The sequence below is a fragment of the Gopherus flavomarginatus genome, chromosome 1 (genome assembly GCF_025201925.1).
Source record: "Gopherus flavomarginatus isolate rGopFla2 chromosome 1, rGopFla2.mat.asm, whole genome shotgun sequence".
Classification (NCBI taxonomy): domain Eukaryota; kingdom Metazoa; phylum Chordata; order Testudines; family Testudinidae; genus Gopherus; species Gopherus flavomarginatus.
The window spans coordinates 252,516,517-252,542,911 of record NC_066617.1 but is presented as its reverse complement, the minus strand read 5'-3'; the positions used below and the strand labels follow the sequence as shown (position 1 = coordinate 252,542,911).

Genomic DNA, 26,395 nt, shown 5'->3' with positions numbered 1-26,395 from the left:
CCCAATATTTGGATATTTTTCTTATATAGGCTCCTATTACCCCTTACCCCCATCCCGATTTTTCACATTTGCTGGCTGGTCACTCTATCTTAAAAATATGTATGTTTTAGAGAGAGACAGAGAGAGGGAGATTTCATTGACTGATACAATTTATCATATGTAAAATATAGATACTGAACATTTATAAGCACAGTTTTGATCCAGTGACATAATTCCTTCCTTTTGTTGCTGAACCTGAGAGCACATAAAGTTCATACTTTCCCATACCCGCCTTTGATCATAGCCAATTACAAAAATGTATTACTGCACTTGCTAAAATATCTATAATATAAACCATACTTATCAGACCCTGAGCAAATTATTTTATTAAGCAGTATTAAAAAAGAATGGATCCTGCAATCAATACATGAAACTTCACAGAAGACACTGCATCTATAGTCAATACTAGGGGTTGGATTTGTTAATTTCAAACCAATTACAGATTAATGTCAGGAGTCAGAGCCCTTTTACATAGCCAACTTCTATCTGCATTGAGAGTCCCCCTTGTCACAGGCCCCCAGGCAAGCAAACACACACACGCTTAACTGTTTTTGCAAGTAGTCCCATTGTAATCATGGGGCCTTAAGCTTTAGTTTCAGAGTGAAATAACCTTTTCTGGCTAATTTAGAAGGCAATCAGTAGATCCACAGAAGGTCAGTATTGTATCCATACATTTAGATATTCGATATTTGATCTCCCAAATTTCACCACAGTTTTCCAGTTTTATCTGGTCTGCCCTACAGGTTGTCATTTCTCACATGACCAATGTGAACTTTGCAACTCTACTCTTCATTTCAAGAGCATGATTTTTTTCCTATCATATACAAAAATACAAATTTCCTTCCACCTGTAATCCACTGAAAGCCAATACATTGACTAGCTCATTGTTGTAAATCCCTGTATCTTAAACATATCCCAGGCCCTTGTGGTCCTCTTCAGTGCAGACTAATTTCTTAGCAGTTGTAGTCAGAACACTTGGATAACTATACACAGACTACTCTATTACAACCTGCAAACATTAAATCCTCCATTGTGCCAGGAAAGGTCAATGAAAATCCTGCCTCCTTTTCTCAAAAAAGGTATCATTTCTAAAACTTGTCACCTCTCCTGGCCAGCAACCTCTGTGTGGTAATTCAGTCTCATTTGGTTAACAATACACCACTGCTTCAGAAGGGTTACATCTTAGACAAAACTGTAAGAAGCTTTAGCAGTCTTTATAATTTATACAAGAGGAAATTATACCATCAAATCCCTGCAGTTTGCTTCAAAAATCAACTCAAAACAATACTGGAAATTTATTAAAAATCAGCTGCAACTATGGCACATATTTTTTAAAAATCAAACCAAAAAAAATCTCCCACACTTGCCCCATTAACTTAATACTTATACCTGACCAATATTAAACACACTGCTATCACTTCTCATCAATTCTTAGACGCTAGGAGATGGGAGAGACTTATTCGATCACCTAGTCTGCCTTTCTGCCAGGTCACTGACTGTTCAGTATGGTACATTTTGTAATGCTTCTAGTGAATCTCATTGGATTAGGTTGTATCATTTTACGCATGGATTTCCAGCCTTCATATGTTTACTTTGTTCTTCTTGGGGCTTGCCTCATACTCCAAATTAGTATTATCAGTGAAGTAATTTAACATTTTACATCTGTTTAATCCTTTGCCCCTCTTCCAGATCATTTAAAGTATGTTCAGTAATATGCTTAAAAACTAATCACTGTGGCATCTTTCAGCTGAACTGCCTCCATCTTTCAAACTGTTCATATTCATCTAAAAATGTATTTGTTGGGAGTTGAAGATCTACAATTCAGAGTAAGATGAGCTTTTGCAGGATATGCATGGCAATGTCTGACCATGCTTGGTGGCAGGATGAAGAGGGTCTAACTTGGGTGGACTGAATAAGCTAGTGATAAAGAACAGATTAATGAACTGCACTTCTAACTACTGCAGTTGTATCACAGGCTAAAGACATATAATATCACTAACAAAACTCAATATAAATCTGGACCCAGTTAACATAAAAGATAACAGAATATTCATTATACTTAATCTGCTTGAATACATTTTTTTCTAGAAGCACACTGTTCAAAAAGGTTCTTAAGTGTCCTTTTAAAAACTTATTTTTCCCCCAGAGGTTTCTGCTGTGTTCAGTGCTTCTTTTCCGCTGCCATCATTCTAATATTGCCATTAATATAACATTGAAGGAATACATCTGTGTATCCTGCTGGTTAGCTCTGCACAGAGGAATGAGAATTAGCTTTCTTTAAACTGTGAATGCAGTCCTAAAAGGTTTTAAGTGAACTCATCCATTTACCATGTACACAATCAGCATTCTAACAAAATCCATCAAAACAGCATTCAAAATGGAGCTGCCCAGGTCCATTAAAGTGACACATGCCTTATCTTTCTGTGGTTTGAAAGGTGTTCAAGGCTGTTGGCAGCAAGTGTAGTTCTGAAAAAGTTGGACATCTGGGTGGCATTTGGTATCTGACATTTTTCCAAAATTTTGTATTTGCTGAATGAGATTTCTCTGTGAAGTCTCCTTTCCATCTGATGGCCCCATGCTTTTGCTTAATGTATTTAATTGATTCTGGCATGTTCGCATAATCCTTTATTTTATCTAGCTCAATCAGAATAACTTTAATTCCATCCCGGACAAGAGCATTGTACACAGCCAGTTGCTGTTCAAAGATATCCTCTAATAAACTGCAATTTGACGATTCTGGTACTAATACAATTATAAGCCTTCTGCTTTGTTTAATGGTTTCATCAACAACATTGACCACAGCTGTAAAAGACACAAAGAATGATCAACTTTTAGCTTACACAAAAGAATCTCTCGCTCCCCATTAAAAATAGATATTTACTTTTTCTTATGTCAGCACAATTAAAGTGGCAACCCTCTGCTAATATAGACAGAATTATACTGGCATATTCCAGTAGAGAAGCAAAATAAGCTATACATACACTTTTATACATGTATAATTGTGTCAACACTACAGAGCTTTTTGGTGGCAAGAAAACCATACACCTTACCAACATAGCTATGCTGGTAACATTTTTAGAGGTGCACTCTAGGCCTTTCTTTAATGATACAGCTGATCTGCTTTTGGTTTTTTTTAATCCATGCAAAATTACCTACCTTATAGTAACTGGAAGTTCTTCAAGACGTGTGTCCCCTATCTGTATTCTACTGTGGATACACAAGACAGCTTTGGATGAAAAGTGATTTAGAAGTGCTGAGTAGTAGTAGTATTACTATTACCACACCATGACTGTATATGGCCCTACGATTCTTGCACAAAACTATAATTCTCACCTGCAGGATTGCTGCAAAACCCTGCTTCTCCTTAATGAGTCACTTAATAAAGGGAGATGTTGTCTCTCTCTGTGTGCCAGGCATGCATCAATCTACTGTTTCCATTTCTAATGAGCAGTGTTGGACATCAAGAAGTTTTGCTAGGGGGTACTAGACATGTCTGGGCTGAAACAGCTCTCTTTTTTTCCGCGTACACTGCAGACTTTTGGCCCTTTCTGTAAGAAAACAAAAACAATCTACTATTTTTGCTGATTCAGTGTTAAATGTGGAGGATTTCATATGAAATTAGAGAGTGGGTGTGTGTGCGCGCACGCTAAGAAATAGCCCCAGCATTAAAGTGTCTTAAAGTCACTTTCTGATTTTAAGATGACCAAAATCCATCTTCCCAAGATGTAAGGAATTTTCCTCCAGGGCAGATTGGCAGAAGCCCTGAGGGGTTTTCACCTTCCTCTGCAGTGTGGGGCATGGGTCACTTACTGGAAGGTTCTCTGCACCTTGAAGTCTTTAAACCATGATTTGAGGACTTCAATTGCTCAGACACAGGTTTGATACAGGAGTGGGTGGGTGAGATTCTGTGGCCTGCATTGTGCGGGAGGTCAGACTAGATGATCATAATGGTCCCTTCTGACCTTAAAGTCTATGATTCTATGTTCTGCATGCACTCAGAGCTGGAGAATTTTGAAAGTAGTGTCCATTGGTCCACACATGTGCCTTGGCTCACCTTGTGTCACCAACCAAGGAGATAAAGGTCGGGGTGGACCAACTGTCTCTCCAGTTCCTTCTCTACCTCAAATCACAGAAGATCAGAAGCAGAGGGGAAGGACGGCGGGTAGCGGAATACAGACAGGGACCACACATCTCGAAGAATCTCTAGTTACTAAAAGGTAAGCAACTTTCTCTTCTTTTAGTGCTGGTCTCTATGGGTATTCACTGTTGGTGACTGAGAAGCAGTACTCAGATAGGAGGAGGGTGAGAGGTTGTTGATGGCAGAGCTGAATGAAGGACTGTGATTCCAAAAGATGTATCAGCAGAGGAGTCCTGTACCAAGGCATAGTGTCTCACAAACATGTGGATGGAGCCCCTTGTAGCTGCTTTGCAGGTATCGAGTAGCAGCACCTCTTGAAGTGATGCCAGAGACGCTGCTTGCCCTCTTGTGGAATGAGCTCTTACCCTATGTGGCGAGACGGGAGACTGGACAATTAAACAATCAGATCCATTCTGAGATTCTTTGAGAGGAATATAGTCTGATCCCAGTATGTCGAGTAAACCTCCCACCCTTGGTACTGAACAGCAACCTCTATTGCTCCCCACTGTAAGAGGGATTCCACTTTGTCTGAGAATCTTATCATGAGAGTGGCCCCCATGAGGGGATGAGGAAGGAAGTTTTGAAGGAGGGAGAGACATAAACTATATCGTACAGCCAGAATGGATGATGTTCAGCACCCATTTATCCACTGTACTCCAGGTATTGAAAAAGAGTGCTACACAACCCCAAAAAGTGTGTGGGAGTATGGTGATGTTGGACTTAGAAGTCTGCAGGTCCAGATCACAATCTGGTGCCAACGAAGCCCTAAACTAGTAGGCTTTCTTGTCATGGCTCTGAGACATAGAACTTACTAGGTTGTCTTGGGCTGAGCTTATAGACTTGCTCGGTTTAGACAGGGCTGAATCCGACTTCTTCAAAGTAGATTTGGAAGAGGACTCAGCCTAATGCTCATGAGAATGCTCCCTACTCTCCCAACAAGACTCCATCAAGAAATCTGTGGAGTAGACTTCTTTGCTCCTGAGTAAGACTTCATGGCAAGAGATGCACTCTTAGCAGAATCAGGCTGATGTATGCTGGGGGGAAGCAGGGAATCCCCCAGCCTGATCTGATTGCTGCCTCTTGGCCTTTTCCATTAGGTGCTTCCTATGACAAAGTTCCTGCCCTTGTCATGATGTGAACTACCCTAAGGCAGCACACGCAGCATTGGTGGTCGTCTCTGACTGAGAAGGATTGCAGGGAGGAAACACAAATTTTGAAGCCCAGAGTTCTGGGTATAGTCCAGTACCTAAATTGGGAAGGATGGAGGTGCTCCCCAGGTCAGGAGAGACTAACTAGATAACCATAAAACACTAAAACTATCAGATAAAAACTTTAAAATTCTAGAACTACAAAAATATTGACAGATATCTATTAATAAATAAAAGAGAAAGCCAAAGCTTGGGACTCTAGAGATTCTGAGCTGGACCATGAGAAGGACAAGAAGAGGCAGTCAGTCTGCCTCGTCCTTTACCTCCTCAGTCAGAGGCATGAAGTGAGCCTGGGTGAATGTGTGTGGACCAACAAACCCTGCTTTCAAAAGTTCTCTGGCTCCAGGTGCATGGAGTGAATGCCTATCCACAGTGGAATACACAGAGGGGCCAGCACTCGAAGAAGAATGTCAAGTGGCCTTCTCTCCTTCCACTTCCAACCTAGCTCCAATTTAAAATATTTCAGAGCATCTATATTCCCAAAATTACTATTATAAAAATTGGTGCCTTACTCTCCTGCCTCTATGTCATGATGTGACCCATGAGACCATACTGATGTGAAACATTCCTGCCCTGCTTTAGTATTCAAAAAGAATGATGAGAAAACTCACCCGGTTCTACTTTAAAGGCAATGAGAGAATACAATCATTTTTCATTTTACCTTTTCCTGGTAAATCATCTCTTCCAAGTATAAACAGATTATATCCATACTGTCTCTCTAAAACCTGAGGAAGCAGCTTTAGCACAAAGTTATCTGGTGTGTAGATGCAATCTACTTTGTTGATTTTTGGATACAATACATATGCATCATAAATCTTCCCATCTGAAACTGAACAAGGCAGAAGCAGTGATTTGTAAGACAAAAATTTTAAAGGAATAAGAATATTTTCCCACCTTTTCTATTTTAAACTTTATTGCATAGTTAATTGTCTGAATATAACATACAAATAACCACAGGTTAATAACAAAGCAATTTTTGTTAAATGCTGAAAAAAATACCAAAATTAACTGCATTTAATTATTCAGGCAAATATAAAAATTGTGGAAATTTACTGTTTTATTAACTATTTAGAATGAAAAATACTAAGAGTTGCAGGGCTGGCTAGAAGTTATTCACTGCTACCTTAGCGCAGTGGTTCTCTACCAGGAGTATGCGCATCCCTGGGAGTACTCAGGAGGTCTTCCAGGGGGTACATCAACTCGTCTAGATATTTGCCTAGTTTTACAACAGGCTACATAAAAAGCACTAGCAAAGTCAGTACAAACTAAAATGTCATACAGACAAGGACTTGTTTATACTGCTCTATATACTATAACATCAATCCTCAAACTGGGAGGGAGTTCATTTCAATGGGGTCACCCGAGCCAGTGTTAGACTCACTGGGGCCCAGGGCAGAAAGCCGTAGTCCAAGCTCTACCATGCACTGCTGAAGCCAGAGTTTTTAACTGAGGTGAAATGTGGGGCATGCAAGACAAATCAGACTCCTGAAAGGGGTACAGTCTTCTGAAAAGATTGAGAACCACTCTGATTTCTGTTTTAACACTGAGTCAGAAACTACCTTATCACCTTGTCAGCTGCAGCAGTAGCTCTTGGTGACATCAGCCTTTCATTACAAGAACTGCTCTGCAGCTGTAAGTATTTTGTAGTATGCATGTCTCGCAGTTAGAAATAGTTTCCCTGCAAAGCAGAGAGCAGATAAACCTGAAAAAGGTTTATGTTTCTAGTAGATTTACATACCTGCTTTACTAACTACACAAGCCAAAGTCTGGTAGCTTACATATATAAGGCATTTCACACTCTCTGTTCAAAGTGCATTTAAGCCCAGATTTTCAAAAGGCAGACTTCCTTTTTTGTTGGAGCACATTTTGCACTTTCAAAGACTGCACCCCTATTTTTTTTCACCTTCAATGAATCATAGGTTCACATCTTACAGTTAAAATTATAATGGTTTTCCAACAAGCACGCTTTCTCCCATCCTGTCCCTATGCCTCATAGAAGTGTCATATCAATATCTACAGAAGTACTGCATTGTCCTTTCTTTCGAAACCCTCCATCTCTGTTATGATACTTACATTGGACAATGATTAAAACAGTGGTGTTCTTTGATAACTGCCTATCATGCTAACCAGTATCATTCCATTGGTACCTCTGTGTTCCCCTTGACTGTCTATCATATCCACCTGTTGTCTATGGAGTCTTAAATTGTAAACTATTCAGTGAAGAGATGCTATATGTTTGTACAGAGCCTAGCACAAGAGGTCTCTGGGCTTCTAGGTACTACCACAATACAAATAAAAATGACACCACTAAGACAGCCATACTGAAGTACTTCGGCATCTAAAAAGGGGATTTGCACTCATAAGTGACTTTGCGTAAAATATGTTGGAGAACATTGTCTGCAAAAAAGGACACTGATGGAATTTCCAAGCAAGCTTACTCATTCAGGGACATTTCCTGCATCTGCTCCTGCTTAAAAAGGCTACACATTATTCTCTTAAGAATTCTTAATGAATCCTGGGATTGTATCCCATGTATATTAGCTACATGCTATACACACCTACCTTCTTTACTCAGAAAGGGACGACAGGATTTTCGATACCAGAGCACAATGTCAACCTTGAAATACTTGTAGATTAATATGGCAACAATTATTACAAACATTGGTGCAATGAGTCCTCCAATCAAGTATCCTAGAAAATTTCGAACTACATCCGCAAGGGAAAAATACGTAATATATTGAAATGGCAGCATTGGTCAAGGAACATTCAAACAAAAAACTGTGTAGAATTCTGAAATTAGAGCCCTTTTAAGCTGTCTAAAGACAGTTATAACTGTGTGAATAATCTGTAATAAAAATCTGACATCTTTCTCCTCTTTTTCTGTTCACTAATTTTCTGCAAACTGATTGTGATTTTCTTGAATGTATTCATTATTCCAAATAATTGCTGATGAATAATTCCAGGTCTACAGCTTGTTTGTAAGCAATTCATTGAAGGTATTCAATACTTGAAATTAATGCTGTCATGACTGGACACGAGAACATGGAACATTTTGGTTCGCTGGCTGGAGAAGCACCACTCTCAGAACCAGATGTCTGGTGTAAATTGAGAATGTGCTTTTCCATATGTATTCTACTCCATCTGCCTTACCATTGCTGTTTTGGTGAATAATGCTATCAGTAAATCTATAGTAACTCCTTTGACATTAATGAAGCTACTTCCAGATTTACTAATGATTTTATAGCCCCTTTCCTGCCCATTATCCCAAGTTTTCACATCCCCTTAGTCTGTCCCTTTTCAAAGCATTTTCCTCATCTCCTTTTTAAATTAACTCCTGACTACGAGAGCAGTTCAGAACATTATTAAGACTGAATGCCTGACCTGGCTGTCTTAATGCAATGTAGGCTGCAACTTCACCAGCATGACACACAAACTGATGTCCATAATCCTCTTGCTTCACTTCTGTGATGTTGAGCGTCACTGTAGAGAATAAGTACCCATCTGGGAAAGAATCTTCTCTATCCAAAAAGGTAGTGAATAATTAAAATAATAAAAGCCACATTAGGCAGGTTTCTTCATTTGAAAGCAAAACACGACAATAGTTATATTTTATCTTCAGAAATGTCTGAAATGTGCCTTAATCTTTTCAAAACAGATGGATATTTGGAGTCTACGATTATAAATTATCTGAATTACAGATGTACCTCGGAACTCCAGTCAAGAGCATGGCCTCATGTGTAGACACATAGGGAGACAGCACCAGGAGCTCTCAATCAAAATCAAAAAGATTCATGCTATCATTGCCCAGTGAGAGAGAGAGAGAGAGACATGAGGCAATTCTATATACAGACAGTGCTGCCAACTCTCATATTTCAAACAATTGATTTGTAAGAATATAGAGGATAATACAGTGATAAGTAATAGCCAACTTGGATTTGTCAAGAACAAATCACACCAAAACAACCTAATTTCCTTCTTTGACAGGGTTACTGGCAAAGTGGATAAGGGGAAAGCAGTAGACATAGTTGAGTATGAGCCAACAATGTGACGCAGTTGCAAAAAAAACTAATATTCCAGGATGCACCAACATGAGTGTTGTATGTAAGTGACAGGAGCTAATTGTTCCACACTACTGGGCACTGGGGAGGCCTCAGCTGGAGTACTGTGTCCAGTTTTGGGAGCCACACTTTGACAAAGATGTGTACAATTTGAAGGAAGTCCAGAGGAGAGCAACAACAAACAATAAAAGGTTTAGAAAACAACCTATGAAGAAAGGTTAAAAAACACCTGGGTATATTTAGTCTTGAGAAAATAAGACTGAGGTGGGACCTGGTAACAGTCTTCAAACATAGTCAGGGCTGTTACAAAGGGGATGCTGATCAATTGTACCCCTTGACCATTGAAGCTACAATAAGGAGACTGAGATTAGATAGTAGGAAAACCTTCGATCTATACATTTAGGCAAGTACTGGGATAGGTTACCAAGGGAGGTTGTGGAATCCCCATCATTGGAGGATGTTAACAACATGTTAGACAAAACACCTCTCTGGGATGGTCTAGGTCAGTGGTGGGCAACCTGTGGGCCACATGCAGCCCGTCAGGGTAATCCACTGGCAGGCCGCCAGACAGTTTGTTTACATTTGCACAGCCACCCCCTGCTCCCATTGGCCAGGAACAGCAAACCGCGGCCACTGGGAGCTTCAGGCAGATGCGCAAATGTAAACAAACTGTCTGGCGGCCCGCCAGTGGATTACCCTGATGGGCCGCATGTGGCCCATGGGTCGCAGGTTGCCCACCACTGGTCTAGGTCCTCCATCAGCATGGGGGGAGGGGAGGCTGCACTAGATGACCTCTCAAGGTCCCTTCCCTACCCTATATTTCTATGATTTTATTATGAAGTTTCATGGTATTTGGCATTTTTCTGAAAGCCCTAGCTCACGTAATTGAATAAATTTCTTGAGACTCTCAGACTTCACTTAAAAAGAAAAAATTTCAAGCCCTCATAACTGAAGAGAAAAGCTTAAAAATGAGATTGAAGTGAAATCCCAAAACCAAAAGGCATACAGAAAGAACCCCAAATCTATTTTTATAAATCTCATGTTTTTTTTGAGACAATTTTGCTATTTTGGAGGACCTAACTCATGATTTTTGAACTCTCAGGGTTGGCAAAACTGCTAGTATTCTATTTTCTAAAAAGCACATGAGGTTTCTATATGCAGCTGTTGGACAAATTTGCTTCAGTAGCTATATACTTAACTTTCAGGAATATTTTTCTTGGGGTAGCAGGTAAAACCAATGCAGACTGGTGATGCTTGGGGGTTATATCCCCTGAATGGTGCCATGCCCAGTGAACAGATTTTTTTCTAAAGCAATATGTTCCAAAGTACCCATGTTATTTTTTCTCCTAGGGTCTACTGAAGTTTAGCAGGACATTAGTTGTCCAAATTGGTCTTTAAGAAACACAGAAATAGGATCCCTCCTGGGAAGCAAAGAGAGGCATTACAAACTCTAAGGGTATTTTCATACATTGCAGTTAGTGATCAACTCATATACATTTTTATATGCAAGTATACTTACTGATTTCCCTCTTGGACTCTCCCCATAAACAAAAAATTGACTAAAGTATTATTGACTCTCCAGGATATTCCAATTGAATTATCTTTAGAACTTGATACATTGCAGTCCACGATAACATTGGATCCTGAAAAATAGCATTAGAAAATGGCCATGAGATACCATTTACTCTGCATAGTCATGAGATCCACTCATGTAAAGGAGCATGGGAAATATTAGCAACCAACACCAGCAAATATCTAAAGAGCAATCTGACAGAACAAAGGAGGTAGTTTGCAGATTATGAAGCTTTAGCAGATGCCTTGTCAGACCATTAGCTGTTTGTTTTACAAGAGCTAATTACAGCAAATTATAAAGAGCCCAGTCAATTAATCCCTTCAGAGAATACATATGCTAATTCTACTCTGAACAAAATGACCATAATTGCCTCTTAAATTTGACACATCTATGGATGAAATAATGTTCTCTCAGGTTTATGGCTTCAGTGCAAAGCTTGAAAAGGTCATAGCAGAAAATTCATAAAAGAACATATACAAAACTCTTCCATCCACAACAATTAGGAGAGATTTAAATATATCACAAACCTTGTCATTTTCTACATGTGGTCCAGTTACAGCAGACCACTAGGACAAAATCAGTTGCTCTTTATCCTGCAAAAATGTTCTTGAAGTGTGCTGGACAGACTCTTATTGTAGAAGACATAACACCCTATTTGTTGAAAGTAGAATTCCAGAACCACTTTTTATTATTGTTGGTATAGCACCAAAAGTGAACTAAATGCTTTTTCACACAAGCATGAAGACAAGGGATACTTCTGGGGGAAGTCTGAGCCTAACAATTCTGCACACATTTTAAAATTCTGCAAAATTGTGCATATTTTATTTGTCAAAACAACACAATATAAATACACCAGTTCCAATTATTTTGGAAATTTATTTCAAAACACATGTCAGCAAGTATGTCTGTAACAATACAGACAAAAAAAAAGATTCAGGAATTCTTTTTTTTTGGACAAATAGATTCCTTACTAAGCATTCTAATACAGAAGTTTGAGTAATTCATTTAAACTACAATACAGAACTGTATTTCTGCACCCCACAGAAGCAGTGCAAAGACTTGGGGGAGTAAGGAGTAATGGAGGAGCTGAGGGAGCAGGAAGGAGCCTCGGAGTGATCTTGGAGGGTTGTTGGATGTGGGTGGGAGAAGTATGGAAGAGTTTCTTTTGCAGGCAGGATTCTAAGGGAGTTGTGGACCCTCTCCCATGCAGACCCCAAGCCTCTCCCATTCAGACAGGCACATCTGCCCCCATCCCCATATAGCCCCAGAGCCCTCCTATCCCCCATCATCATCATATGGTCTTGGAGCCCCTCCGGTTCAATACTGTCACTCCACTAGCTCCTGAGCCCACATCCCAACCTGTGCTCCCAATTAGCTCTTCTGGACCCCAGCCCATGACCCCCCCAGAAACTCCATATACCCCATTCTAGCTCTACCCACAAGCTGCTATAATGAACACAGATGACTGTCAGATGTTAATGCCAGTCAGCCAGCTGTTCTGGTGCCACAATGCCCCTTGTGAGCAAAAGGCAGAACTGCAGAACTTCTTAGGCAGAATGTATTTTCTGTGGGGAATAAATTCTGCACTGGACATGAATTCTGCACATGCACAGTGGAGCACAATTGCCTCAGAAGTAAAGGATCTTGCCCCAAAGAATTCATAAGCCAAACAGCATACAGGATATGAAGCAACAAAAGCAGTGATTTTTTTTCTTGTTAATTATACAACTTTTGAATGATTTTATTTGTGGTAAAAATTTCAGGTTTTCCCATTTCTAGGGTTAAAGGTGACCCACAAGGGAAAACATAGATTTCTGTCTTTGTTGTTTCTTTTCAACAGACTAAGGTGACATGAAGTGAGGGTTTGTTTAAGGGTCTCCCCCTCTCTTTTTAAAAAACACATTAGGAATACACATATCTTACCTGCTTTATTTTCCCTGAGAGACTCTATAAATAATCAGAAGACTGGTAGAATGATATTCCAAATACCAAGCAAGGGAAATTTCATTAAGGCCCAATCCAGTAAACATGTGTGAAGTTCAGGGTGGCTCTGTGTTTTCTGCCGCCCAAAGCATGGTACTCAGGCAGCCTTCAGCGGGCTTTTCTGCAGGAGGTCTGCTCCAGTCATGCAGATTCAGTGGCAGTTCTGCAGGAGGTCCGCCAGTCCTGCGCCTTTGGCATACCTACCACTGAATTACCGCTGAAACCACAGGACCACCAGACCTCCTGCAGAAACGCTGCCGAAGGCTGCCTGACTGCTGCCCCCACAGTGACCCGCAGGCCGCCCCCTGCGGCTTGCCACCCCAGGCACACGCTTGCTGCGCTGGTGCCTGGAGCCACCCCTGGTGAAGTTACTCATGTGAACAAGTGTTTGTAGGATCAGGGCCTGAAAGGAGTGGCATTTATCCAGGCTGTTTAAAAGTCTGTTATGTTTGCTTTTGTTAACATCTATTTAACTAAAACATCCTATAGAGTTTTCAAGATCTAATGGGAAAAAAAATCTGTTAAAGCTTCGACATTCCCTAGTTCTTCACTTAAGGGCTGAGAAAGATCACAATGCACATCTCAGTCTGCAAGTGAATCCCATTCTGTTCCTTCTTATCCTCTCCCCACCCCCATACACACACAAACACACACGGACAGGAAAGACACGACTGGACAGTCTAAAAACATGCAAAAATGCAGGTTTGGTTAAGAACATAAGAATGGCCATAATGGATCAGACCTATGGTCCATCTAACCCAGTATCCTGTCTTCTAAAAGCAGCCAGCACCAGATACTTCAGAGGGAGAGAACAGAACCGGGCAATTATCGAGTCCAGTCCCAGCTTCTAACAGGTTTTTATTTTAAAATTTGAAAACACATGCCAGGTATTTTTAGACATCTCAAAGCAGCAATATCACTTACCCTTTCTCCCCAGCCCCCTTTTCAAGTCCCTTCTAAAGGCAAGCCTTGGAAGGTGAAAAATGAGACACTGAATCAGGGTGGGCGCCCCTGGCATTTGGGGAAGGGACATATTGGCAAGGTCCTGGAGGTTTTTTGCCTTCCTCTGCAGCGTGGGGCACGGGTCACTTGCTGGTGGATTCTCTGCAGCTCGAGGTCTTCAAACCACAATTTGAAGACTTCAATAACTCGGACATAGGTTAGGGGTTTGTTATAGAAGTGGATGGGTAGGATTCTGTGGCCTGCTTTGTGCAGGTCAGACTAGATGATCACATTGGTCCCTTCTGACCCTAAAGTCTATGAGATCACCTCACTCCAATTCATTAGACAGTATTTAAGAACATAGGATTTGCCACATTGGATCAGATCTAAGGTCCATCTAACATAGTACTCTACCTCTGACAGAAGTCAGTGCCAGATGCTTCAGAGGAAGGTACAAGAACTCTGTGGTAGGAAGATGTGAAATAAGCTGCCCTCCACATTACGTCTCATCCTGATCTCTAACAGTTAGACATGGGCTAAAGCTCTGAAGCATGGGGTTTAATATCCCATCCAAAATAAATCATATCATTAACTGTAAAAAGTGTAGCTATTCTTATCTCTATCGACATCCAAAACAGTTTTTGAACCTTGCTAAGTTTTGGGCTCAAAGACTTCCTGTCACAGCAGGTTCTACAATCTAATTACACGTTGTGCAAAAAGCACTTAGTTCCACATCTGCCACCTTTTTACTTTAATCAAAAGACTTCTCGTTGTGTTAGGAGACAAGAACAGCAGAAGCTCGTATGTTAGATATAATTTATTATTATATATACTTTTATCTATCTTCGAGTTTTATATTGGCGCCTGTCAACATGGCATCTGAACATCTTCCAGATGAAGTCAAAAGCAGTAGCACAATCCCAAGCAGACCGTGCAGTCTCTGGCACTTTTCCCTTTTTGGGATCAAAACTCTGCTTGGAGCAGGGTGGGGTTTTGTTTGTTTGTGGGGAGGATGTCTATCATGTCCCCTCTTGTTCACCTCCTTTCAAAGGTCAGGCCTGGCTCCAGGGTTTTTACCGCTACAAGCGGCGAAAAAAAAGAAAGCTGCGATCGGCGGCATCTCCACCGTGCCGCTTTCTTCTTCGGCGGTAGGTCCTTCCCTCCAAGAGGAACCCACCACCGAATTGCCGCCAAAGAGCCCGACGTGCCGCCCCTTCCCCTTGGCCGCCCCAAGCACCTGTTTGCTGAGCTGGTGCCGGCCCTGTCTAAGGTAAACAATCCAAATCTATTACATTTTTTCCACATCCTTAACTGTTCTCATTGCCCTTTTCTAAACCTCCCCTTTATTCTCCTCACTGCAAGTTACTCAATATTTATGTAAGATGGTCAAAAGATATCAAGTAGACCACTTTGCAGCTGCTACTTCAGCCGTGAAGAAGCAGAGCCAGAGCCTCAGCCTTTTTAGCAATCCCAACAAGACTGACAGGAGATAGATGAAGAACCTATCAACCCCCTTTTACAAAAATAAAAATATCAATGGAGGTTCAATGAATTTTGGGAAAATATAGGAAAGGTTTCCCAGACTCAAGAAGTCTGAGGACCATAAAAAAGGGGTTATGGATTGACAATGAGACAAAATACTCTAATTTTTTATAATGTGCTATGAGCCCACTTCTTACCAAGTTCCACTTCAATTGTGTTGTTTCTTGGATAAAGAATTTCAGTTTTCTTCCTCAGTGGGGTCTCTAAAAATTTTTTTAAAAATGCATAAGTACAAAATTTTATCAGAAATAATCACAAGGACATTTAGTACAGCACTAGTTTAGAAACACCACTAATAGGCAGGAGTGGTTTATAGATGAACTGCAAAACAAGAACACAAAACCTTTGCTTGTAGCCTTTACTGTTCCTTTGCAATGAAAAGAATCTCAAACTTTTTCAAAAAGTATTTTTCTATATGTTTGTTTTGCATTTGCTTGTTCTTTTCTTTCTGAAGAACTTCCATAAAACAATAAACAGACCAAGAAAAGTAGAGGAAGAGGTAAAACACTTTAACAGTTACAGTATCCCAAAATATCAACAACCCTTCACTCTCCCCGCTCCATCCCTCTTTGCAGTGACCAGGATAACAGTTCTCTACTTAATCCAGATCAAAAAAGATGAACTACATCAAGTTAAATACCAGAAATACTTGCAAATATCTTAATATTAGTTTTGTAAAAAAATCAGAACCGTTTTCTTATCAAATAGTTGTGCTTAATTTGTGATGGGTGACAGGGCCAACCCAAACTTATGCTATTAAAACCTTTATACCCTGCCACTCCATCCCATTTCTTATTTCTACAGCCCCAGCATGCCAGACACTGTACAGACACATAGTAAGAGACCGTCCTTTCCCCTAGAGACTTTATGATCTAAGCAGACAAGACAGAACAGGGCAGGAGGGAAAAAAAGAGGAACAGAAGTGATGCAACTTACTCCAAGTTATGCAGTGTCATGATTAGAACTCAGGTCTCTGAAGACTCAATCCAGTGCTAAAGCTCCTGGACCACAGTGGTTCCACAGAGCATTAGTTAATTATAATTCACTTTAGCACTAAATTATGGCTATAGTGCTCCAGGTCTGAACATCAGTACAGCAGATACTGCTTAGTAACCAAAAGTGGTTGTTCTCCAGGTTGTTAGCAGAAACATTTTGTTAAACAGTTTGTATACTGGCAACAGGCACGCCCACTACTGAAAACAGTTTTTGTGGAAAGCCCCAGCTGCAGGCAGGTTTGCAGCCAGAGTAGGAAGGACAGGAATGTGTCTTCCCCAGCTGCAGCCCCTCAAATCTACTGGCAGCTGGCCACACTGGATCAGACCAACAGTCCATCGAATGGTCCACTATCCTGTCTTAGTGAGTGGAAGCCTCGCAAACCTGTCTGCAGCTGATGCTCAGCATGTCCAAAAGCTTCCCTCTTGGGCTGCAGACAGGGAAGGAAGTGCTGGCGCTGCATGGCACCTCTCCCTGTGTTCTCCAAGCTGTGTTCTGTCCTGGGACAAGGGGACCAGTCTCAGGATGTCCCAGCGCTTCCTTCCCTGGCTGCAGTCCTGCAAACCTGCCTGCAGCCAGGGCTTTCCTTGGAGCATGTGGATGCTGGGATGTGCTAAGCCTAGGCCCCCAGTACCAGGGCAGGATGCAGTCTGGAGAGCTCAGGGAGAGATACTGTGCAGGTCCCCAGTTCCCTCATTGTCTATGGAAAGCCCCAGCATCCAGGCAGCAGCCCTCTTCCCCACTGCTGCCCTATCTGTGGTCTATCCTGGGGCACAGGATAAGCATGTACCAGTGCTTCCATCCCTGGCTGCAGCCCTGTAAAGCTCCTTCCACTTACTGGAAACTGTTGGATAATGGCAACTTTTTGCTGAAAACAGAGGCGCCGCTAATATGAAGACTCTATTGGATATTGATTGAGGGTGAGGGTGGCGAGAGGTGGTGAGAGGTAGCGGAGGGTGGAGTGAGGGTGGAGAGAGGTAGCTGTGGTTCAGAAGGGGAACAGATGATTGGAGCATATGGGGTTGAATGTCCTAACTGCTTATTTCTTTGCTTTTTTGGAGTTTGAGTCGGTGGGATGCAGATTCTGGCAACCTTAACTGAAAGTTAATGAAGAGCTGTGTGGGGAACTCTCCAGGTGTGTTTTTAACACGTATCACCACAGTTATTCACATGGATAGCTATCGGCTAACATATATTCTGTCCCTCTGTAGAAGCCTAGCATCTCTCATGCTCATCTTCTCCCAACCATCTTGCACCCCCTTCCCAGACACCCACAGAGCTGCGTTCCTCTTCCCTTGTCCCTTTAGCACCCCCATCCGTCTCCATGCCCAGACTGCCCCATACACTTCCCCCTTCATCCTAATCCACAGTATAGTCCCTCCAACATCCCTGCTCCTTAGCATATTCCCCTACTTCCCTAGCACATTCAGGCTTCAAGTAGCAATCACGGACTTTCAGTGCCTAGTGCTTTTAATGGTTGCGGCTATTCTGTGCTGGTAAAGGACACTTTATTGCTAGGAAATAACAGTGACGGGCAGGGGCAGTGGATGAGAAGTAGCCAAGTAATGGGATGAGTTACTTTGACTGTGGTTTTTTATTTAAATTAATATATAAAATAAGTAAAGGCAGTGGCTTCAAAAAAGTAGAGGTAAATAAACAAAGGCAGTGATTATTAAAAATAACCTCACAAAAACACTGGAGAAAGCAACAGTTTAAAATACTATTAGAAAAACTTGCAAGTGTAGTGAATACTTTTAAGAATGTGGAATGGTAATGACTACAAAAATAGGTTTTAAGAACAAGAATAAAGACATATTTATTTTTAAGAAGGTGAGAAATAAAAACACAAATCAGTAAAGTAGGAAAAGGGGATCATACAGAAAAATGAATCTAACTCATCTGGCCAGATCTTCAGCTGCTGTCATTTGTGCTGCTCTGAGGACCAAGGCAGCCTAAAATCTGCTCTTAAAGAAAAGCTAGAAATTGCCCTGGCATAAAACTGGCAAAGCTAACTCTGCACCATGCACTCCCACCTTACTCTGTGCGGGCAGCACCTGGGCAAGGGAAGGGTGGGGCCAGTGTACATGGTAGAGTGGTCACCTGGGACAGGGGCTATTTTATCATCAGAATCAAGGGAGTGGGAAAGTGGCTTTAGAGTCTTTTCCTCTCCTCTGCTGGGGATTATTTAGCCAACCAAATTGAGCACTAGTTAGGCCACCAGATCTTTTCGTTGAGAATTCTCCTTCCTCTGATTGTTTCTTAAACACAACTGTCACATCCTGTCTTAAAATCAGGACCTGTCTACGCTGAAAGTATTTGTACTGGTGCTGCTGCTGATGTAAGACCCCAGTGTAGATGAACTGTCCCAGGTTAAAACAGAGCTTGCACTGGGGGCGGGGGAGGGGTGGCATTAGTACAATACAAATGCTCCCAGTTTCAAATCATGGAAAAGCGACACTAGTGCAAGCCTCATTTTACACCAGGGAAGTGCATTCCCCCTAGAGTTTGCTTCAATGTGTAGTACTAGTGCTGTTACACCAGTACATTCATCCCCAGTTTAGGACAGACCCTTATATTGTAAACTAATCCAGACAAGGCCTGTGTTTTCCTGTGTGTTTGTATAGCTCCTAGCACAATGGGATCCCAGATCCTGACTGGAATCTCTATTTATTTTACTGTAATACAAACAAACAAACAAAATATTAGTGTTTTTCAGTCTTCTGGCTCTCCCTTAAATTTAAAGTTATAAAAGAATTACTAACAAACGATATCTTAGTTGTCCGATTTGGCATTCCTTTGAATCCACACTAACCAATGAATTGACTGAAACTTCTAAATTTGCAAAAAAAAGTAACATTGAACTCTACAAATACACCAAAGAATAAAAAAGAGACTTACCTATAACAGTTACATAAATGTTTCGTGAAATATTATATTCTTTTTCCATATAAGTATATGTCATTTTGCATGAGTAATTTCCTGAATCATTTACATTTGCACTATTTATTATGAGATCATCATCCCAGCTTAGAAATCTTTCATTGTCAATCAGATTACATTCCTAAACACAACAAAAAGTGCTCCGTTAAATCACAGAGAATAAGAATACAGTGCTAAAAAACTATAAAATTCAAATATTTCCTCCCATGGAATGTGGCAACGTCATTTCACCAGTTAGGTTCAATATGAATCTTACGTTAAAACTAGGGTTGTCGATTAATCACAATTAACTCATGCAATTAACTCAAAAAAATTAATCAAGATTAAAAAATTTAACCATGATTAATTGCAGTTTTAATTGCACTGTTAAACAATGGAATACCAATTGAAATTTATTAAATATTTTTGGATTTTTTCCTCCATTTTCACATATATTGATTTCAATTCCAACAGAATACAAAGGGTACAGTTGTCACTAATATTTTATTACAAATATTTTACCACTGTAAAAATGGTAAAATAAATAGTATGAGGTGAATTGAAATATAAGTACTGTAGTGAGATCTCTATCGTGAAAGTGCAAATTACAAATGTAGATTTTTTTTGTTACACAACTGCACTCAAAACCAAAACAAATGTAAAACTTCAAAGCCTACAAGTCCACTCAGTCCTACTCCTTGTTCAGCCAATCGCTAAGACAAACAAGTTTGTTTACACTTACAGGAGATAATGCTGCCCTCTTCTTATTTATAATGTGACCAGAAAGTGAAAACAGACATTTATTTGCATGGCACTTTTGTAGCCAGCATTGCAAGGTATTTACGTGCCAGATATGCTAAACATTTGTATGCCTCTTCATGTTTCGGCCACCATTCCAGAGGACATGCTTCTATGCTGATGACGCTCATTAAAAAAAATAATGCATTAACTAAATTTGTGACAGAACTGCTTAGGGGGAGAACTGTATGTCTTCTGCTCTGTTTTACCTGCATTCTGCATATATTTCATGTTATAGCAGTCTCGGATGATGACCCAGCACATGTTGTTCATTTTAAGAACATTTTCACTGCAGATCTGACAAAACGCAAAGAAGGTACTAATGTGATATTTCTAAAGATAGCTACAGCACTCGACCTAAGGTTTAAGAATCAGAAGTGCCTTCCAAAATCTGAGAGGGAAGAGGTGTGGACCATGCTTTCAGAAGTCTTAAAAGAGCAACACTCCAATGAGAAAACTACAGAACCCGAACGATCAAAAAGAAAAATCAATCTTCTGCTGGTGGCATCTGACTCAGATAATGAAAAGGAAGATGCATTGGGCCACACTGCTTTGGACTGTTATCAAGCAGAACCCGTCATGAGCATGGACACATATCCCCTGGAATAGTGGTTGAAGCATGAAGGGAATATGACAACCAAGACAGGGCTTAGCATCCTCAACTCACATTGAAGTCTGGCTACACATCAGGCCACCCTCTTCAAGAACACGCTCACCCTACTGTGAAACTACCTATATATTTGGATATTTTTGTTAACGTCCCCTTTTTTGTTCGATATGAGGGAAGGGGAAGATGAAATCACCTTCAAAACAATAGGCTCCTTGAGTATCATGTGGGCAGCTAAAATAGACACGCTTATCTACACTTTATTATAGTAATTTCACCACGACATACAAGTCTTCTCACATGTACATCCCGTGTCACAGGAAAAAAAAGTCTTGATCTATTCTTTCTCCCCACCCTCCATTATCAATTCTAAACATCAGTTAAAACACAAAACAGTGGCTGAAAATGAAATAGGGGACAGATCCCATAATCTGATACCTTATACCAGTGAATGGGTAAAGTATTTTTCTCATCTCTGAAATAGTCTAGATGAGGACACACAATCTTTTCATTTGATGATGCGGATATCTCTTGAGCATAGAGAAAATCCCCATTAAAACACAAACCAGCAGTATTTTTGAAAACTGTTATGCTGAAATATATTTTGTTGCAACTTGTTAAATTCCTGTAATGAAAACAAAGCAGCTGAATTACACTTCTAATTTTTCATATTTATATCCTTTTCATACCTGCTGCCCTATCTCTCTGGCCAGTTCTAACGAAGCTTTAACATCAGGCTGGAAAGTTGGGAACACAGGTTCCCCCCTCCCACTCACCGAAGCAAATCCATTGCTGTCTAGCAGACTGACTGTCAGAGGGTCCTATAACAAGAATTTCCTACCCTGCTCCCCTCCTCTCCCCCAGCTCTGCATTCCTTAGCATCAGTTCCTTCATTCATTCCATAATCCATTAAGCCCATACAATTACCAAAAAACCCGACGACCTGGTCAGGTATGACACTGCATAAAATGTTACCTGTATCTATGAACAAATTAAGAGACAGATCCTGAGGGAAAACTAAGCTGCACAGAATGCAGATCAGCATGTACACCCACATGGCGTAAAGCTTTCCACTGCACTCCTCCAAATTTGGCGTGCAGCGCCAATCCCTCTTCCAAGTTAAAACAGCCTTCAAGCTGATCTAATTTAAGGCTGCAAAGAAGGAGATAAAAGGATTGGTGTGGTGTAAGGGTCATCTAGCTATGCTTCCTCTTCAGCTATTCTGGCAGCAAGGAAAATTAATAACCTAAGAGCCCCTGCACTGGCTTTGTATCACCAGAAATTTGTCCTTACATTGGCGTGATCTTCCCTGAACTGCTTATGCCAGCTTTATGACCAGAGGATTTTTGGGTCAGAGTCCACTAGTGGTGCAAGACCAGCTGCTGCACTACACCAGAGAACCTGCTCTCAGAGTCCTTTTCTTTGGGTCTGCCTAATTACTTCAGACTGTCAATGAACTGACTGTTCTAAAAGTCTGAGAGAATTTGTTTGCTAGTAGTGTTTTAATTAGCAAAAATTTCTCCAATCCCTGAAAACTCACAGCAAACAAACACTGTTCGAACTGGGGTATGAACCTCCTATGTGCAAATACGTGTCATGAATGAACGTCATCATACCCTGGCTACTGGCCTTCAAACAGTATCCAGGCAACTGGCTTATGCTGAAGAAACAAATATGATTACTGATTTTCAGTGGTCCAGGAGAATGCTGCAGCTGGGAAAGAATAAATCAGGGGTTCTCAAACTGGGGGTCGGGACCCCTCAGGGGGTCGCAAGGTTATTACATAAGGGGTCGAGAGCTGTCAGCCTCCACCCCAAACCCCACTTTGCATCCAGCATTTATAATGATGTTAAGTATATAAAAAAGTGTTTTAATGTATAAGGGCGGTCAGAGGTTTGCTATGTGAAAGAGGTCACCAGTACAAAAGTCTGAGAACCCCTGGAATACATCAGTTTGGATCAACTCTTAGTTCTTCAAGGGCCAGAACAGGGAAAGATTTCTGGGACCATGGTTACATCTAGATTACAACTGAAATTGAGGCTAGACATGGTTTTCTGGAGGCCTGAAGAGGGTTAGGATGGGCATGAGTTTTTAAAGCTGGGCAGCAGGACCAGGGTGCACCTCTTGGGGGAAAAGATCATTGGGACAGATCCTCCACAGTTGCAATTTGTCATGGCTCCATTGAAGTAACTGGAACTATAGCAATTAATACCAGCTGAGGATTTACCACCATTGTGTCATGTCATATCATGATATCTGAATAGACACAAACCTCATGATATCATGGCAAGGGCTGGCTGAAAGTGTTTCATCCAAAAGTTTTTCAAGGAAAAGTGCTTTTCATCACAACTTTTTGCAGCGTTTGTAATTTTCTGATTTTCAACTACATGAAACAAAATATATTACCAAGAAACAAAACTTAACTCCATTAAATTCCAATCAAAATGAAAATTTTATTTCCAATAATTTTCTTTTTAAAAAAAAAAATCAAAATTCTGAAAAAATATTCAAATTAAAAAAAAAAGCCTCTTTTAGATTGAAAGCCTCCATAGAAAATAATTAGTATTTTCAGCCTTAATCATGAAGTCGTGTCAGCGATTAATGTACTTGGGATTCTTTTCCAATAAAGTTTAACAGCCTCATCAAAATCAGCTCTGCTGTAAATCAAGATGAATGGCTCTGTTTTTAATATAAACTATAAATATTTGTGAAGGGAAAAACTACAAGCTAACCCCAGACTTAATATCAGAAAAATAATTCAGATATTTGTTTAATGATTCTTTTTCAAACTCACATCTACAGCGATGTAGCTTTTGTAAAAAAAAAAAAACCAAAGTTAAAAACACATTCTTACCACATGACACATTCATAGGATCCTGAGTCTTCTAAAAGTGCAGGCATAAACCAAAGCAAGTTCTCGTGCTGATGTATTCTGGAAAGTTTCACTTGAGTTACAGGCATTTTTCTCCCACTTTTATACCAAGTCAAGCTGTAATTCATGTGCTGAAGAGCCAGTATTTTATGTAATAAACAATCAATAGTAAGCGGTTCTCCTACCAGTACAGATATCAAATTTTGACTATGCAGCACATCATGTACCTGGCATTCCTCTAAAAAACATGATGGAGACAAAATGTGAAAAAGGACATGAGTATAGAACTATGGAGACAAATTTGTCTATTTCTTTAATAGGTTTTCAATATTCATCCTTAAATACTCTTGTGGGACAGGCAGCTCCAGCATTTATAAACTAAATGATATCCTACAACTATACACAAAAATTCTGTTAGTGAAATCCTAATTACAAAGAAGCCACAGAGTTCCCCAGCAAAGTGAATTCTGACTATTTTATGTGAAGGAATCAGAGAATATCATTAGAAATTGTTAGCTTCAATGTCATAGACAAATTCCAGTTTAAGTACCGGTAATTATATTTTGTCTATCTAGAATGCCCCACATTGAGTTTAGATTGCATATTTTTGTTTCACCTCCCTTTCTGCACTGAGTTGGAATTTCAAAAACATTAAATAGCAACTTACCTCTGCTCTCACCGAAATCAACAGGAGCTTACCATTGGCTTTGATGAGAGCAGAGTTAGGCTAACTCTGTACTTTCGGAAAATCTCACCCTACGTTGTTTTGTAGCAGTACTGTCCAGTTTTCAACTGTTCCATCAGACAAAGCAATAAAGGACTAGTTTAGCCAAGATCAACTCTCACTCTGAAATATGCTGAATGCAAGAGAAGCATGCCAGCTTCCAGGAAAAAGTAATTATTCTCTATCTGACTTTTTCCATCCCAACGTGCAGACACCTTATCACAAAATATTGGTACAAAGGTTCTTCTACATTCTTCAAGTCTGCATGCTGGGGCAGGGTGGGAAAAACAAGGAGAATGTTATGACGTGGTCACTTCCAACTTCTGCTACTCTGTCCCCTGCTTATATAAGCTTTCTGCTGCTTTGCTGTCAATTGAAGCATGCAATCAACAGATACATGGGGCCTTGGGATTGTAAAATAATTTGTCAGCCTAACCTTCCCAGATCTGGAACAACAAGGTGTATACATTGTAGGATTATACACAGATGCTGAAAGATTTACAGATATAGGTCTTGAGAATTCTCCACACTGAAAATGTCAAATGTATGTCAGATTTAGAATATTCAATACTTTTTCCAGTGCCCATTTAAAAATGCCTATGTGTGGAAAGCATGCATAACGCACTGACAAACTTCACACCAGGGCAACTTAAGATCACAAAAATAAAAGACACACAGTTTTATAATGAAAATACAGCACACCCTAAATATAGAATTCAGACAAGCACCACTACTGGTTACTAAATCTCTATTCTTAAATAGCTGTTTTCGGGTATCTGAGAAGTAAGTTACTTTAATACATATGTGTGTTAAAGAGTACATTTCAGAGGAGGTAATTAAGAAACCATCTGATCAACTTACCTGCCTTCACTGAAGACAGAAACACTAGGATTACGCTATAGGTAAACACAGCTGCAGCCATTACGTTTTACTAGGACGAAAAAAATAAATTCAGTATTGTCTTTCTCAAAGCAGTTCAACTCAGAGCAGAACAAAAGTTACAAGCGTCCACACTGTAACCTGTATTTTTATAGATCTTTTTGTACACCAGGTTCTCATAATAACGGCCATACTGGGTCAGACCAACAGTCCATATAGCCCAATATCCTGTCTTCTGACAGTGGCCAGTGCCAGATGCTTCAGAGGTATTGAACAAAACAGGGCAATTATCAAGTGATCTATCCCCTGTCATCCAGTCCCAGCATCTGGAAGTCGGAGGCTTAGCAATACCCAGAGCATGGAGTTGTGACCCTGACAATCTTGGCTAATAGCCATTGATGGAGCTATCCTCCATGAACTTAACTAGTTCTTTTTTTTAAACTTAGTTATACTTTTGACCTTCACAACATATCCTGTCAACGCGTGTCACGCTGTCTGGAGCAGCTCACGAGTGCCTACCTCAGGGCAGACTGACAAAAACAGGGCAGACTGGTGGTGTGTTCTATAATTAGATGTCACCAACCCAGTAACAAATGTGAACTCCTGGTGTAACAGTCTTACCATGGAGTCACAGACAGTTCCCTTACACTCTCCAGTCTATCTTGCCACCCAGGCAAGCTGGACTCAGTGATAAATGGTCACACCAAAAAAAAAAAATCATACAATATTCATGTTGCTTCCATTCCTAAGAGACCAGTCACTTACCCTAGATCAATTGGAACAGAGGACCTTACACCAAAGACAATGCCTGTAACCAATCCTGTAATAAACTATCTAAAGGTTTATTAAACTAGGAAAAAGAAATAAGAGTTATTTACAGGTTAAAGCAAGCAAATATATACACACAAATGAGTTACCATCTCAATCACTAGAGTGACAGAGTTGTAGAGATTTCAGAGTAGCAGACGTGTTAGTCTGTATCCGCAAAAAGAACAGGAGTACTTGTGGCACCTTAGAAACTAATAAATTTATTTCAGCATGAGCTTTAGTGAGCTACAGCTCACTTCTTCTATGCATCTGAAGAAGTGAGCTGTAGCTCACGAAACCTCATGCTAAAATA

General features: G+C 40.4%; 1 protein-coding gene across 3 annotated transcripts; it reads right to left on the bottom strand.

Moving 5' to 3' along the window:
• Positions 1-112: 112 nt before the first annotated feature.
• LOC127033885 (interleukin-1 receptor-like 2) lies at positions 113-26,395 on the bottom strand. Of its 3 annotated transcripts, XM_050922189.1 has the most exons (11): positions 26,193-26,395; positions 25,258-25,327; positions 23,655-23,910; positions 21,239-21,425; positions 19,375-19,537; positions 15,621-15,686; positions 10,963-11,086; positions 8,767-8,903; positions 7,948-8,091; positions 6,047-6,214; positions 113-2,841 (listed from the first exon to the last, which is right to left on the bottom strand). In XM_050922189.1, exons 2-11 carry the CDS (start codon positions 25,316-25,318, stop codon positions 2,453-2,455), a joined length of 1,695 nt encoding a protein of 564 aa, XP_050778146.1. In that variant the 5' UTR covers positions 25,319-25,327; positions 26,193-26,395; the 3' UTR covers positions 113-2,452. The 3 variants fall into 3 exon arrangements, with proteins under 3 accessions (XP_050778146.1, XP_050778147.1, XP_050778148.1); XM_050922190.1 differs by lacking the exon at positions 15,621-15,686; XM_050922191.1 differs by lacking the exons at positions 25,258-25,327; positions 26,193-26,395 and adding an exon at positions 23,073-23,183 and having other exon boundaries at positions 23,655-23,720.

Coding starts and splice junctions, on each gene's coding strand:
- LOC127033885 (XM_050922189.1), bottom strand. CDS start 25,318: ATGGCTGCAGCTGTGTTTACCTATAGCGTAATCCTAGTGTTTCTGTCT. Junction 11,087..15,620: donor CACAATTGAAGTGGAACTTG/GTAAGAAGTGGG, acceptor GCTATTTTTCAG/GATCCAATGTTATCGTGGAC. Junction 2,842..6,046: donor AGATGATTTACCAGGAAAAG/GTAAAATGAAAA, acceptor TGTCTTTTACAG/CTGTGGTCAATGTTGTTGAT.